Here is a 16,767-nt window from a genome sequence, read left to right on the forward strand (position 1 = left end):
AATGGAACTAAAGCTTCTGCTTCCTAGAAAAGTTGTGCTGAAAGTCTGCTGCTCTCCCTGTCCACCTCCATGTCCTCTACAGTAGACAAGATCAGGGAGAGAGGGAGACTTACAGCATGGAATTTCCTAGAAAGCTGTGCTAAAGAGATGCAGGCTCTGGCTGGCAAACTTACCAGCCTTGCTCCAGTCTTGCCCTACCCCAGCCAGCCTCTGCCCTTAACCCCTTCCATGGTCCCCTACCCCACTGGATCTCCCTTTAGACCCATCCCTCCCTGCCCACCCACCAAATGTGTGCACATATAGTCTTAATTATTAGTGCATATAAGTAACTGGTACAACCACATAGCTACAAATGGAATGATTCAGATTTGCACCCCAAATTATTTTGCAAGTAAAACTGTACCCATAACTATGGGAGGCCAGATCTTAGCCCAGTTAAAAACATACCCTTCGGTAAGAAAATTAAATTAAAGCAGATTCTGACACCCGAAAAATTTTATTACAGCTTTTGATACCTTAGTCCAAAACAAAGCTATGGTATGAAATCTTGAATCTTTAATACTGCTCAGCTTTAACAATCCTTTTAAAGCTACCATACAGAGTTCTTACTCCAACTCACATCTGTGATGCAGTAAAAGGCTGTACTCTTGGGTGACTAAAAGTTGAAAACTTCTTTTGTTAGTGGAATAATAGCTGTCATTGCTTAATGAAAAAATAAAGAAACAAAACTGTTTCTGTCCCTTATTAGGAAAAGTTCAACTTTTACAATACTTTTCCTATACCTTTTTAGAAGTATTTCTTCCTCCAAATATGTTACGATTAACTGCAATGTCAGGATACTTTATACATGATACATTTAAAAATAATAGTCATGAATCTTGTGAATCCATTTTTGTAAGGTGCAAAGATGAGAGAGATGCTCACTCTCAAATGAAAAGAACCAAAATCAAAGTGCAATTAAAAAAAATTGTGAACTCAGTCACATAGTATTAGTGCCTTTTTTTCTTGACTTTACACTTCCTGTATTTTTGGCTGTGTTCTCTTTGTTTTTTTCTGTCATTTTCCATGCTACTGTCACTATCGCTAGTTTGCTGCTCTCTTTTTCTTTTACAAGCATTTTCATTAGCCAGGTATGATTCACAGTCGCTCAGTTGTGGAGGAACCCACTCAAAAGAGCTTTGCCCAGCTTTAAAATCCTCAGCAGGATTCAGATAGGGTGGCATGGGCAAAACTGAAGATGGTGGTGGGGTCATCTGATAGTAAGGAATCTGTTGTTCCACTGGACTGTACACAGCATACTGCTGTGTTAAAAAATGGTTCATCTGGGAAAACAAAAACTCAGTTACGAATACTGTATTAGACAAAGTTCTGACAAGAGAAAGCTTAATTTTGCATGCAGAACTGCATCTATAATGTAAAATGTTAGCACCATTTTACAACTACTACATCTTTTTATTACCTTATATAATGCTTTCCATCTTCAAAGAGCTACACAAATATTAAGTAACTCTATACCTTTGTAGGATACTTTACTTTACTTTACAGACAGGAACATTAAGGCAAATATTAGACCCAATGCATCAGATTCTCTGTTCTAGATAAGCAGGAACAGGGACAGCAATACAAACTATAAATGTGTGCGTGAATGTGCACATGCTGGAGGAAAGGAAAGGGCTTCAGGCAGAAAAGTGGTTTTATGCCATCTTTATACCTTCCCAAATTCTAAGTTAGGGCATCTTTAAGGCAGCTTCAGTTTATGCTGGGGGCAACTGGACTGCAGTGGTGTGTCAGCCACACTCCCCTAGCTATACTTTCAGCACACTTCCTGTATCATCTGGGGAAGTATCTGCACTAGGGGTATTCCCTAGTTTAGCAGATCCATTGTCTTTAATACTGGCAGCCTAACTGGACCACAGGGCAACACAGAATCCAGCCCACAATGTTTGCTGCCTAAAGTTAGGCACTAAAATCCATATTCAGACACTAAAATAAGCAGTCTTATTTTCAGAAGAATGGGGCTCCCTCAGTTTGAGGGAGCCAATGTCAGAGTAGGACTAACATTTTGGACTGGTAGCTAGGCACTCAAACTCTGACCAGGCTTCCATTTTAATGCAGTACAGGAGCACCATGTCAGAAGCCAAAATATCCAGATTTTTATACTCCCTGGTGTGCTCAGAATTTGTAACTACTACATAGACACACCTCTATGTTATTTGGATATAGTGACTAGGAATTCAGAGACTATACTCTTTAATACCTGAATTCTGTTGTCTTTCACTTCACACAAGTTATTTTGCTTTCATGAAAGGAACAACTATTAACCAGATTTGTAACATATAAGCAAACTTACCATCTTTTGAAAGACTGAATATTCCTGAGGTAAGATATTGCTCATTGGAAAAGGAGTAATGGGAAATGGAGGACTGCCATAAGGCTCTTGATTCCTGTGAAAACAAGCATAAACATGTGAAGATGACTCTTGTCAAAGCTTCCTTATTTTAAAAAATTCAATTATCTGACTTTTGGGGATATCATATGCAGCTGACTGGATAGATAATATGTTAAAAGCTGAATAAATTTCTGTTTTAAGAGCTGAATCTCCATGACAAAACTGGCAACTAAAGGAACTAGAACAGATTCAGCAAAGGCCTGTTCCCAAAGTCAACTGAAGTCCACAGAAAGACTTACATTGACTCTAAAGGGCTTTAATCAAGCACTAAGAGCTTAATTTCCCTTAACGATTCTGCCAGAGTTTTAAATGGAAGTGTTGAAGATCTAGGCTGGGTTTTCAACGATAAGCTCCATTATGACAATTTATGTATTCTTATACCACGGGTGTCATTTGCACACAAAATTACAGATACAAACTTGATGGGGTTTTAAAATTACTTCCATTATCTCTGATTTTTTTTTCCCCCTAAAAATGTAGTTCTAGAGGCTTTTTTGTCAACAAAATGCTCTGAAGTAATTTTACAACGTTCATCTTTCTTGTGGAAGAAATTTATGTAAAATTAATTTTATCTGGTCATTTTGGATCAACATAGCATCCATTGTAAACACCCAGATGTGTAAAGTAATAGGATCCAAGTCCAATAGGATCCAAGCCACCAATCTAAAAAACAAACTTGCTGACCTGTGACTAGGCAGAGGTAATATGTTCCCCAACAGCTTGACCAGCTAGCAGGGATGGAGTCAAAATACACAACTTGTTACATAAGTTGTATCTACACACTGACCTCAGATTCTAATATGGGTTGCAGCTATTAAAATCAAAGATGATTCACACCAAAAGATCCTTCCCCCCCCAATATAATAGAAACATTCAGGGTTTGGCACATAATCAGAGAGACTGAGAATTCCATGCATCATCAAACCCAGGCACAGCAACATAAACTATGTATGGGACCAAAAATAACATATCATGATTATCATTTTGCAGAATGAAATTTACCACATTAGGGATTTGTTTCCTTGAAATGTTTGAAAAAAAGATCCTGGATATTAAAGTGTCTCGTTTTTGTTCTATAAACGCCTGATGCTGTTCCCAAGGACTACAATGTGAGCAGGCTTGGGCCCTCCGTACTTTAAAAATGTGTGCTGGGTTTTTTTTTGGTGAAAGTATTTCAATGCTGCCACCTTCTTCTCACCCATTGATTGCATTATCCCAGCAGGCAGATTTCAACTGTGTTAAATTAAATTTTAATTAAAATTAAAATAATGCAATATCTTGAACACTTTGCAATGATAATTTCACAAATGTTCTCCATTACCTATATGTTGGTGAATATATGTCAACACAGTTCTCAAAACCTTGGCTAGGGCTGTTTAACTCTGGTGAGTGGGAACTCCCTGTAAACAAAATAAAAATGGTAACATTTGTTCTGTTTCATATGAAAATTATTACCTTAACTAGTAAAAATAGAGAAACTGTCCTAAATCAGTTGTGGGATACACACAAAGTGTTTTTTTATAGAGCAAAGCATGTGTAGATGAAAGACACAATTCTACAGCAGATTGAAATTACAGAGCCTGATTGTGACCGCATGAAAACACTAGCTGAACATTCGTGTGACCCCACTTACTTCAGTGAAGTTACTTCTAATTCAAAAGTGGTGCAACTGAAAGCAGAACCTGGGCCACTTTGCTGTAGTGGTTTTTTGCTGGGCCACGTTCTTTAACTCCTGGATACGTTTTTCAAAAATGGCTATGAGACTCAGGAGCCTAAGTCCCTTTTCAAAAGAAACAGGCATTTAGGAGCCCAAATCTCATTGAAAATCAATGGAACTTAAGCTCCTAAAACACTCAGGCACTTTTGAAAAATGTTACCCTATGCCAACAGAACTGTTCTAATTCAGAAACTCCAATTTTGAAGGTAAAAAATTCTATCCCATTAGTTTCAACAGACTAGAAATCCTATAGCTTTAATTTAGTACACAACACACATTATTACCATAGCATGTTTACATAATCCCAGGCTTTGACTCAAAAGGACACACTTTCAATAACAAAGATTCACTTTTTCTTCTCTTCACTTTTTGTAAATACTTAGTAACTTGAAAATTAGATTTTTCTAACTAGTATTTCCCTTTCTTTTTGCCAAGTGTTTATTTTCTCTTTCCTGTGCTCTTTCTGGGGATGAACAAATATTTTGTTTAATTTGCATTCAATTTCACCACAGCTTTCAAAATAGTTTAATTGTAGTACTAAAGAGTGTGGACACTGTGCTCTTAATGTGGCATATGTTGGTTGTTTCTTTTTGGTGACTCACTCAGAAGAGGATTCAGTGACATATGTTGGGTTTTCTAGAAAGAAATAGTATATGGAGGACATTCTCTGAGACAAATTTTGATAGTTTAATTTTGGAGAAACTAATGGAAAGTGTTCTTTTCATCTTAATAAAGTACAAACTGAAATGCCATTCTTAACTCATCATTGGGGTAGCTCTCTGACTGAGACTCAGGGGACATGGAGATCAAATCCTGATGTCACAGAAGTCAATGGAAAACTTCATTAGGAACAATCCAAGTAAATCCCATGCACTGATGGAAAAATATAGGGAAGAGGGTGAGAAATCACACCTCTACATCTAGTACCATACTTCCGCACACTTTTGTTGTTGTTTAGCCTGGTACGCCATTATTGAGATATAAAGATAATTAATATAATACAATTACAATTATAAATATCTCACATATATAAAGTTATATTTTACTGTAATATTAAAAAGAAATTTACATTTTCTATTTTTTAAAGCACTTAACTTGCGTATGTGTTTTACTGCATTCTCTCTTTAACTTATTAAAATTGACAATTTAAACGTCAAGTTTATTTTCCACCATTTATGATGGACTGACTTTCCATTCACAGAGAATCATATATGACAGAATTAAGTAATAAATGATTTTACTGTGTACAATACTTTCTTATATTTTAGATTTTACATGATTTAATGGCCAGCAAAGACCGCATCTACACTAGGAAACTTCATAGCTGTAACTCAGCAATGGTGCAGCTTCACTAATGGTAAGGAACAGTATAGATTGTAGTGTGAACAGGATGCCCAAGCTCTGAATATTGCAATGTTTGGGCTGCAAACACTGCAGGGAAATGCTTATTTGTTTTGTAAATGCTTTAACTGGAAATTTTTTTCAGACATGTTAGTGGAAACATTTCTACTAGACAAAAGTTTTACAAAAGTTTGGGTTTTATTTTCTTAAACACAAAATTAGAATTTGAACCCAATTTAACAGTACCCTTTTAATCACAATAAACTAAAAACAAACATATGCCAGCAGGCCACACATCCCTGTTTTGCCTCAGAATAAAACTTGGCATAAAAACGTGATAAAATACTCTACAGTAAACATTCTCAGCCAAGTTCTGCTTTCAGTTATATAAATTCAGAGTGATTCCACTGTCTCCAAATTTTCATTGGTCTGATCAGAATTTGTTGCCATCTTGTTGTCCTCACTGTATTCTCCCTAATACCTTACAAGTTATGTTCTGAATTCCCTGGCCTTCCTTTCTTATTACACTTAAAACCACAAATATTTGATCCTTTGCTATATGAATATGGACAAACTATTTCTTCCCAAAAGAAAATATTGCGCTTTGTTCACTTGTAAACCACCTTTCAAAAAAGACTATGGTAAATCAAGAATATGCATGTCAAATTTGCTAAATCCATTCTACGATGATGGAGTAGAGCCAGCATTTCACATTAAAGAAAAACTTAGTTATTAATTCAATAGTTTTGAGACTACTAAACCTACCAAATCGATACTGTACTTTAATTGGTCTTCCATATAAACGGATTCCATTCAGCAAAGCTATAGCATAAGGCACTGATTCTGTGTGCTTAAAGCAGACAAATCCAAAAGACTTGGGTTTTCCTTCTTTGTCCTTACATATGGTCACATTGGTTAATGGTCCAGCCTGCAAGAAACTTAAATTATTTTCTCATAAATCCTTAGTAAGGAATAGCTTTTTATTCTGTTTTGAATGTTTATTTCATTCATGAGTATTTAGTAATGGCCCAACCTACACAAAATGCAAGCACATGATGTTTAAGATTCCCTACATCATTTTGACAATGAATGTCATTCTCTACTGGCTGCATCCATTCAGCTCTAGACCTGAGGATCTTGCAAGGAAAGGTCAGCAGTGCAAGTGTCTGAAGGTAACAAAACATCTACTTGATTTGTGCTTATCATTGGTTCTGATCACCCCACTCACACTTTCTCTCTTTCGGTTTTTAAATTATAAATTATTTGTGACAGAAACTGTCTTATTCTGGAACACCAGCTAGCACAATCCTGATAGGAACCTTTGCGTGCTGCTAGTGCAATTCAAATACTGAATAATATCAGTTACACATAACTAGGTCCCCATCTATGTTGCAGCTTGCAAAAGTTCAGGTAACAAACAGTGTTACCGTTCAGTTTTGATCAGCTATTTAAAAGAAACCAGTGGTAGGAATAGCAAACTTGAGTAGGTGGCTCCACCATTGTCTTGTAACTGAACCAATACAAAAAACAATCAGTTTTCACTCAATCATTGCCCACCTGTCATCACAAATATGTAACAAAAAACCCAAAGGACACCAACAACCATTAGGGATACACAGTTGTTTATATTAAGCCTTAGACCCACATGTCTTCAGGGAGAAGGGACCCATCTCTGTGTCACTTGTACCCTTTCAGTACTGGGTAAATATTTTTTAAAAGAACCAAGTTCAAATTGATCATACTTCAAGAAATGCTGATTCTTGATTTTCAAATAAGTAGTAGTTTTCATAATTCAGCATCCAAGAAAATCAACCTTCCAGTACAAAAGAGAAGAATGAACTAGTATTTTAGTCAATGCATCAGCATTTCCTCCTCAGATACAATAGCTACACTTCTAAAATGTTGATTTAATGAATGAGAGGAAATGGCAAGACGAGCCCTGTTATCACAGCCAAGGAATGCACAGAGTTTTGCGGGGTTGGGGAGGACATATGTCACCACATTGCTGGCTTGGATTGGTGAAAATTCTGTTCAGTTCACTGGGTGAGGTCATGAAATAATTAACTGGACGCCCAAATGATTGTTATATAGCTACAGGACTTTTAGTCTTAACCAAATGAGTACCCGTACCAGCACAATTGGCTTACTTGTCGGAAGTACTGATGGTGAAATAAAGTTTCAGGTAAGAGACAAAAAAAACCCCAAATCATGTACTTCTTTAGGCCAGATAGCGTGCGGTGTGCCTGGCTTTTCAGTTATTGTAAGCCTGCAGTTCCTGCACAAAGTGCCAGAGGCTTGTATCTCCAAATATAAGCACAGGGTAGCCTAAATGGAGAACACTAAAGCACAAAGGAAAATAAAATCAATCTTAGTTTTTCTGTATTTATACTTAACGTAATATTCAGCATTTTAGATAATCACTATCAAAAAGCAAAACCAGAATTTGTCTGTCTAGGGAATTGATCATTTTGATTCATGGTGCTAAATTGGCAGTCATGTTATATTGTCATGTTAAATTGGCTGTCATGTTATATTATCAGACATTAAGGATCTTCAGGATTCTGGAGTAATGTCATCTGATTGCAGTGCATTGTTGCCAGCTATCTATGAATTGGCACTAGATTAAATCAGATGACTGCACACATTTCTTGCTGAAAATTTTTAAAAAAATGATTTTTTTCGGAAGCAAGTAGAGAACACAATAGATGACGTAAGGTAAGTATGAAGGAACAAAAGTAATATACCATTTTTTTCTAATTCTATCGCTGCAGAATGATGATCAAGATAGGCAGAGATTCAGCCCAAGCTATCCTGTGCAGGGAGTCTTCAGAAAGATGATCTTGCATCTCCAAATAGCTAGAAGTATTTGGTTTTAAAAAGAAGGCACATTTCATCGTAATGGCAAATCAGCCAGCAACCTTTTCAACCAGAATAAGAACGTGCTTTATTTTTTCCAGAGTTGTTTCAATCTTGAAGCAATTCTTTTTCCTAATCTCCAAGTTTCCTAAAAATTATAGGTATCCAGTCTGCTGCTCAGGATTTGTCTAATGAAGATGATCTGGTTCTTCAAGAACTAGTAGTAACAAGCCACGTGCTCTGATGACCAGTCTTTATATGTAGATCTCCCTGTTTATAAATAAAAAATAATTTTGGCTGAACCAAGTTACATAAACAAATGGTTTTAAAAAATGAAAAAAGAGAATAACGTTTATAACTTTTTTTTTTTCTTTTTATGTGGCAAGAGAAAACACTATGATACAGGAAAATAGGTTTAGGGTCAAAAGCCTTAGGAGTGTCTTTAGACTAAGAGGTGCTAGCATATTGAATTCTACAGTCTTCAGAAAAGAGGGAGGGACAGCATTGTAATAGAAAGCATATCCTGTTACAACAAAAATAAGAGTAAAGGAGCATGTATGGGGGAAGAGAGAAGGAGAATGAGGAAGAAGAAACCACCTGGTTGGACTCTTGAGGAGGTGTATGATGGAGGCAGACTAACAGGTATACACTGTTAGCCACAATCAGATGACTGAGATAAATCATATACAAGATTATTTCAGCATGAAGGACTGCATGTTGGGAGTGTCATCCTATTCTTATCCCACTGGCACAGCATGATGGACTGTCTCATTAGGGATCAGGAGTAGAACAACATGGTTTAAATCTAGAGAGCAACAACAGAATGGCGGCTAAGGGGAGACAAGATATATGATTTTTTTTTCACCTGCATCTCTGGAAAAAGCCAGTTAAGGATCATGAAGTAGCAGAAACAATAACTAAGGGTTGAACCTCCTAAAGTAAGAAAAAGTCTAGGCCACGATGTCTTCTATAATTGGCTTCTGTTTATTTTCAGTGAGAGGAACCTTTTTACCAGTGACTTTCCGATGTGAGCCCTATACATGTGCGCAGTGTACACACACACACACAGAGCACAGAAACTGACTCCCACACCTCAGCATTTAAAAAGGTAACTGGCAGGGACTTAGGGCAGTTGCATAAACAAGCACAGAAAACATTTTAGAGAGACAATTTAGACAACACACTTTTCCCTGCGAATGGATCACATGCCTCTTCTCCCTGTACCAGTTTCTAGTGCCTACACATTGGGGTAGACTCAGTGTGTTTAAGGACCCAGAAGCAGCCATACAGAAGCAGCAGGACTCTTGTTATCAACTCTCACAGATTCAGTGCAAGTCTTGGAATAGTAGTTTTTCTTAATGCCCCAGTTTCTGAAGTCAGGTGTTCACATAAGAATCTTAGCTTTTTCTTAACCTTTTGTGTTTTTGTAAGTGTCTATCCTTCTTTGGTATAGAGAAATGCTGGAAAACATGACCCAAACGATTAAAAACCCAGAAAGCAAGTAAAAAGAGCAAAAGGTTTATTGACATCTCATGATTTAGGGGTCCGACTTACAATTTGTGACTGGTTAGGGCTGACAATACTGGATTAAACAACACAAAAGCCTGGCCACCCTCCTCCTGGACACAGAGGGAGGAGCTAAGGGAGCCAGCACCTTCAAACCCAGCTTGGGGAAGTGAAGGCTGGGCAGGGCCGGCAGTGACCCCATATGGGGGCAGGTGAATGACTTCTTCAATCTGCTCTGTTGGACACAGGTAACCAGCCGAGGCAACCCCAAAACATGAGAGAGCAACACCAATGCTGACTGCAGCCCACTCCTCCATGGCCCCCCTCCCAGTCCTACCACAAAGACACCCCCACCGCAGCTCTTCCATTACACCCTGGCCACCCCCATCCTGCTGCCTCCTGCCGCCGGCCCCGGCCACGCCCTCATTCCACCCACCTGCCTCGCTCCTACCAGGCCCCACCCCCACGTTCCACCTGCCTTGCTCCTACCAGGCCCCGCCCCCACGTTCCACCTGCCTCGCTCCTACCAGGCCCCGCCCCCACGTTTCCACCTGCCTCGCTCCCCGTGATTCCACCTGTTTGACCCCACCCCCTCGCCAGGCCCCGCCCCCACCTGCCCCACGCATCCTCCTTCTACTTTCCTGCCCGCCCCCTTGCCAGGCCCCGCCCCCGGCCGGCACCTGCAGGAAGAGCTCGTAGAGAATCTCCTCCCGCACGCGGTTCTCCAGGTTCCCCACGAACAGGGTCCGGTCCGGCTCCCCCGCCCGCCCCGTCGCGGACATGGCGACCAAGCAAGCCGGGAGTCAGTCAGCGCCAGAGCTCCATCAGCGCCGGCACGGGGCAGGGGGAGGGAACAGGCGCGACTGTCCGTAAAGCACCAGACGCTCGCGCTTCAGCAGCGCGACAGGCAGGCTTCGCGGAAGTTGCTAGGAGACGAGGTACGCGCTGTGCGGCCGCCAGAAAGACGGAGGTGGGCGGGACCCACGGTTTCGTTTTCGTGCTCGGTGTTCTGAGAATCCTGGCGTGGGCTGCTAGTGCGACTGCTGGCCCCCAACGTTCTCCGGCCCCGCCCAACGCAGGAACGTTTGACTGTGCGCGCGGCGGCGGAATCGGAGCTGGCAGCGCCCCTTGATCCCTGGAGGCTGGAGCCCGGCGGCTGCCGCTGGATTGGCGCGCGGGCGCCACGGTGACGTTGCTGGGCAGCAGCTGGAGGCGCCGCGCGGGTCCGCTCGCGGAGGCAGCTGAGCGCTGAATCCCGGGGTGTGAGGCTGATGCTGATGCTGAGCGCGGGTTCCCCTGGCGGCGCTGCCGCCTGTGCCGAGGGGTACCAGCCCTCCAGGGTTATAAACTGGAGCCTCCAGGAACTAACACTTTGATCTTTCATTAACCTTTATGGCATGGGGTGAATATGAGACTGTCCCTATAAAGTCGGGACAGCTGGTCACCCTACCTGGGCCAGATGCAGCCTATGGCCCTTTTTCTTCTCTCCTGCTGTAGTGGGGTGACCCCTGTGGGAAATGTCAGGCTCCGTTCCACCAGAGGAGGCAAGTGGTGTCCTGGGACTTGTTACTTCCGAATACACTTGTCGCCATGTTGCATTGGTTGATGGGTGCTCTTCTACCTGGTGGCCTTGCTGCTGCAGCCCTGTGCAAGCCACGTGTCCCAGGGGGCCTGTCTCATCACCACTGACAATGAAAAACAAAATCAGTCTGTGCTTCAGGTGCCATCATGTGGCTCAACTAGATATTACAGCTGTTGTAATAGGATTGAAAGTTGCAGGAATTGAGGGGGACCCATTCTTAAAGAACGTCCAGTCCATACTAATGAAATCATACTAACACTCTCAGCAATGTAATAACAAAGCATGATAATAAAATTCTAAACAAAACCATTCGAGTTGAGATTTGTGTTTTTAGTTACATTTGAAATGTTGTGAATGGTACCCAACATATGGCATGAGATCATTGTTATAGCTGAAGTTGACATGATGGTTGCATTCCAACTGTCTATTTTAAGATAAACCGATGTTGCTTAAATCAAATCACAAACATGTACATTTACCTTTTATGTTGTTTAACAAAGCAGCATGTTTCCTGAAATGATCTAAGTGATAGAAAATCTTACTCCAAGAGAAGAGTTTTATAAGTATGTCTGTCTTGCCCTGCAGCATGGAGTAAGAAACTTCTAATTAGCAGAGACATTCTTGTGTGATATTAGCATGTCCATGGGAATTACCAAGAAAACAACAACAGCATTATGATTTATGACTCTGCGTTCTGTGGGTGCCCGAATGTGGAAAGAGCTGTGATATACCAGGTACAATTCAGGCTAATGAGTAGCCTTGTCACACCTTCCCTCTAAACTGAGGTGCCTTTTACAATGTTTGCAGTTGTAGCCACAGGCCTGGACTGCCCACAAACAACGTCCAGCATGCAAGCCCCTCCCAGCTATTTTTTTGTGTGTTGGCTGCAGCCATCCAGCCACACCTTGGCGCTTAGCTGCCTTGGTTATATTTCAGAGTGACCCCAATACACTTCCAGCCGTAGATTTCCCCACCCCAGAAATGTATGTCCTGTACTTCCCAGCCTCTCTTGGACAATACCAGTTATATTAGGGCCATTCTTTAAAAGGAACAATGTGTGCACAACTTGCCATCCCAAATGGCGTTTCTCAGATACTCCAACACACTGGATTAGATAAAACAATAAAACAAGTTTATTAAGTACAAAGAAAGACCTTTTAAGTGAGTACAAATAATGAGACATAGAAGTCAGAAATGGTTACAAGAAAAATAAAGATAAAATGCTATTGGTGCCTAATTTTACAAACTATGTTAAATTCAAAGCAATGTTTTCTCACCACAGGCTTTCAGCAGTCTTAGTGACCAAACTTCTTAGGTCAGGACCTCTCCCTCAGTCCAACAGCTGCTTTCTTCATCCCTTCAGGTGCTGTGAATTGATGGGCAGATCGAGGGAGAATGTTGCTGGGGGTGTTTGTCCCTCTTCTTTTATTGTTTCAGTTAGTCTTTTTTATAGTTTCAGTCCCCCTCTTGAAAAACATTTCCAGCTGGGTACCAGGAAATAAAAAGTCTAAGGGGAAGGATGTTCCCTGGTGCTTCTTCTCACCTGTTTGAGCTTTGGTTGTTTCCCTTTCTGATTGATGACTCTGTTTACTGCTTAAATGTAAACTTAAGTAGAGCATACATTCCTTTGTCTGAGACAGACTTGTTTGCCAAGTTTGGAACATGTATTAATAACATCTTACAGTGGAATCTTATAACTTCAGATACAATGTTGCCATGCTTATTTTATCAGGTTGATACTGATCAGCAAATCTGTCTCCCCCATCTATCGCATTCATGGACCTGAAGTAACACAGGAAGCATTTGTTGGATTCTGGGAGAAGAGGTCCTGACCTAGAGGATTTGGTCAGTACGACTGCTGAAAGCATGTGGTGAGAAACTGTTTGAATCTGATATAGATTTTTAGGCGCGTTTTAACTTTATTTTCTGTAATCGTTTCTGACTTTCTATGCCTCATTACTTGTCCTCACTTAAAATCTCTTTCTTTGTGGCTAATATACTTGTTTTATCTAATCTAGTGTGTTTAAACTGAAGTGTTTGGGAAACTCCATTTGGGGTGGCAAGCTATGTGCATATTATTTCTATTAAAGCAATAATGAATAATTCTGGGGGGGAATCTAAGACGGGGGGTGTATATAACTAATGTTGTTGAGAGCTAGAGAGTAACCCCAAGTGTGGCTGGCAGGCTGCAATTACACACAAGCATTCAGGGCGTGACTTGCATGCTGGAAGGCTGTGAGAACGACCCAAGTGGAACCCACTTCAGCAAGGCATTGTAAAGCACCCAATGTTTCAGGGCAGGGTGAAGCTGCTGCTCATTAGTCTGGGGATTGTACCCTTGTATGTCACAGAGTCTTTCCAATGACTATGGTAGGCTTTGGATCAACTCTTATCAAGCATATTTCCTGCTAGCTCACTAGACAAGAGATTGTATATTATTTCTAAATGTACGTGTCCTACATGACAATATGTAATGTCATTATTACACTAGGTGTTTCTTGCAAATGTCATGCATTTCTACTAATTAGTAAGGGTTTCTAATATATATATATATTGCACTTCATTTATTTTACCATGTGACAGGATATATAGACCCCTCACTGGCTAAGAAGGGGTTAAGGAACAGTTGTGGGCTAAGAAGACCCCATCCCTTAGCCCTTGCTGCGCATGCTTGGACTGGAAGTGGGGTTTAAAGCCAGACAGGTAGGTCAGTCTGGGCCTGACCAGCCAGGGAGAAGGATGTACGGGGGGGAGCTCTTGGGGAGACCAGACAAGACCAGAGCAAAGCAAAGCTAGTCTTGAGCCAACAAGCAGGAGAGACTCAATATCTGGCAGCAGGAATGAGGGCTCGGAACCCGAAGGTGACGTTCCCCAGAGTTGACTGGCAGCCAGATGGGAAACGGACTGGAGTAGGAAGGGGCCCAGGGAACCTGACAAGAGGCTGAAAACCCTACGGCACAGGTAAGCAACTGAGTCAGCCGCATGGGGCCCTGGGTTGGAACCCAGTGAAATGGGGTGGGCCTGGGTTTCCCTACCCCTTCATATGGTTGCCACTGGGTGGGCCAGCTGCCCCACTGACCTGTTGCCACTAGGCAGAAGGCTGTGCACATAGCCCTCCTCCTGATCACACACCATTAATTTATATGATGACATAAAATATTGGATTATAAAAGGATCAGATGGAATGAAATGATGGGAGAATATAAATCTTCAGAGAGAGCAGTTTTTGCAGATCCTTATGCTTCAAAAGGTTAAATGTATAAATACATCATGTGGTTTAACAGAACTATAATTATCTTATTTATCAAGAATTTGCAACATACTTAAAATAACCTGTTAGCACCCAACAAAGGTTAAGGATGGGGAAGGAATGGAGAAAGATAACAGCTGAGATACAGTAATGGACTCCACTGGTAATAATTGTTCACATGCAGTCCTGTCAGAAACGGAAGCTTGGCAGTCACAACATTACATTTGAAATGTGAGGCTATTTTTTCAAAACTTTCTGTATCAAGTTCATGTGTGTAATCTAGGAAGTGAACATCCACAGGCAGATGCACATTGCATTCACCAAGATGCATGTTTTAAAAACTCGTGAATATGTGCATATATTCACCTGACTTTTGGTGCTATGCAAAAATAGATGGAGAACGAGTGAAGCTACGACAAGTAGTCAGACATTTTCAGTTTTGAAAACAACTTTTGCGGAAAGGTCCTGTTCTATTTAGACCAATGAATTAAGAGTCTGATTCTGCAAATTTTCCTCACGTGAATAGTTCTATTACTCCATCCCCTTCTCCTCTTTACCACCACAGAGTTCAAAGTGGAAATGTAATACAGCCTTAAAGGAACCCACAGAGCAGCTATCAGCTGCAGAGATGCGGACAGCAAAGCTCTGTTGGAGCCACCCTGTGAAGAGTGGAGGTAGTCTGTGATGGGGTATACAAGCCCCACACCAGAAAAGGAAGGATTAAGGAGCAGTTCTGGGCCCAGAGACCCCCTTCCAGCCACCCCTGCAGGGCATGCTCAGAAGGGAGCAGCTCAGCTTTGTCTGGGTGAACTAAGCAGGAGAGGAGTTGTGTGGTACAGGCTTCTGCCAAGAAACTGCTAATGCTCCAAGTGGCTGGGACCAACTTCCAGTGTTAAGCCACCGCAGGCCCTCTGGAGGACTGCAACGACAAGCCCTGACCGAGGAAAGAAAACCCTCCAGACCGCTCTCAGAGAAGATGCCATGGGGAGCTTGTAAGCAACCCAAAGGTGCCAGCAGAGGAACTGAAGCCAGGGTAGGAAATGGCTCAGGGAGCAGATGTAGGGGTGCCCACCCCCCAAGCTGCATACTTTGTCTTATTGGGTCCTGGGTTGGAACCCTGTGGAGTAGGATGGGCCTGGGTTCCCCTACCCCTAGCTATTGACTCTTGCCGTTTGGTGATACAGCTGCAAGTGCCTACTGACTCTTGCCATCAGCAATGCAGACCGGAATATCTCCACCATATGGTACTGCTGGCCTGAGACTCAAGACACCCCTTGACACAGTTTAGGAACACAAAGCTAGCCCAGATACCATGGCGTCTTGCTGGTCCATGAGGAATGGCCCCATGTGTTGTTCTGGAGAGCAAAGCATGAAGCCCCACCTTCTACCAAATGGAGCAATTGTGAAGGGATCTTTGCAAGGAAAACACTCAGATTTCCTTCACCTTTTTCTACCCCAGTGCATTTTCTAACAGGAAAGAGTAATGGCCAAAATTGACTAAGATCTCACAGGGGTGTTGTGAGAATGTATTGTTCTATTTTACATATGGGAAAACTGGAACACATTTAAGTTCAGTGATATAAGTGACTCCCAATAACACAGCAAATCAGTGACTGTATCAGAAATATAAGTCTAGAGTTCTGACTGCCAATTCTGTCATCTATAACAGTGTTTCTCAATGACCGGTCCATGGACTGGCACTGGTCCCTGAGATCTCCCTGACACAGTACAGGAAGTTGGTCCCTGGTATCAAAAAGGTTGAGAAACACTGCTCTATAAAATATTCCCCACACCCTCCGCAGGTTAAGATTAGAAGGAGAATCCTTAGGAAGATCACAAGTTCAGATCAGTCCCTAGGAATGCAATGGCTATTTCTTTCTAGTCCTTAGAGAGGAACAATTTTGTAGCCAAAACGTGTGTTTGCTGCAAGTTTCTTCTGCCCATTTCAGCATCTTCTATTTCCACACTCTGCAGACCACCAAGATGTATAACAGACCATTAAAAACAACCACATAGTGTGTCTTCCTTGGCATTTCATCTGAGCAGAAAGGACAAGCAAAGTACAA

The 16,767-nt window shown here is 41.5% G+C and overlaps 1 protein-coding gene across 4 annotated transcripts; it reads right to left on the reverse strand.

The window, feature by feature from the left end:
- Positions 1-477: 477 nt before the first annotated feature.
- RBM11 (RNA binding motif protein 11) lies at positions 478-10,775 on the reverse strand. 4 transcript variants are annotated; one of them, XM_067543305.1, is made up of 7 exons: positions 10,550-10,700; positions 8,252-8,633; positions 7,655-7,846; positions 6,273-6,435; positions 3,771-3,849; positions 2,351-2,444; positions 478-1,322 (listed from the first exon to the last, which is right to left on the reverse strand). In XM_067543305.1, exons 3-7 carry the CDS (start codon positions 7,715-7,717, stop codon positions 990-992), a joined length of 732 nt encoding a protein of 243 aa, XP_067399406.1. In that variant the 5' UTR covers positions 7,718-7,846; positions 8,252-8,633; positions 10,550-10,700; the 3' UTR covers positions 478-989. The 4 variants fall into 4 exon arrangements, with proteins under 4 accessions (XP_067399406.1, XP_067399413.1, XP_067399421.1 ...); XM_067543312.1 differs by lacking the exon at positions 10,550-10,700 and adding an exon at positions 8,961-9,267; XM_067543320.1 differs by lacking the exon at positions 7,655-7,846.
- Positions 10,776-16,767: the final 5,992 nt, after the last annotated feature.

This window comes from Emydura macquarii, unplaced genomic scaffold (assembly GCF_026122565.2).
Source record: "Emydura macquarii macquarii isolate MOO-44397 ecotype Brisbane River unplaced genomic scaffold, CSIRO-AGI_Emac_v2 contig_75, whole genome shotgun sequence".
In the NCBI taxonomy this organism is placed as follows: domain Eukaryota; kingdom Metazoa; phylum Chordata; order Testudines; family Chelidae; genus Emydura; species Emydura macquarii.

Excerpts from the sequence above, each read along its gene's own strand:
- RBM11 (XM_067543296.1), bottom strand. The coding sequence starts at position 10,651 with ATGTCCGCGACGGGGCGGGCGGGGGAGCCGGACCGGACCCTGTTCGTG. Across the intron at positions 6,436-10,549 it reads TCTACGAGCTCTTCCTGCAG|GCTGGACCATTAACCAATGT; the intron begins GTGCCGGCCGGG and ends AGTTTCTTGCAG. Across the intron at positions 2,445-3,770 it reads ATATATTCACCAACATATAG|GAATCAAGAGCCTTATGGCA; the intron begins GTAATGGAGAAC and ends TTGTTTTCACAG.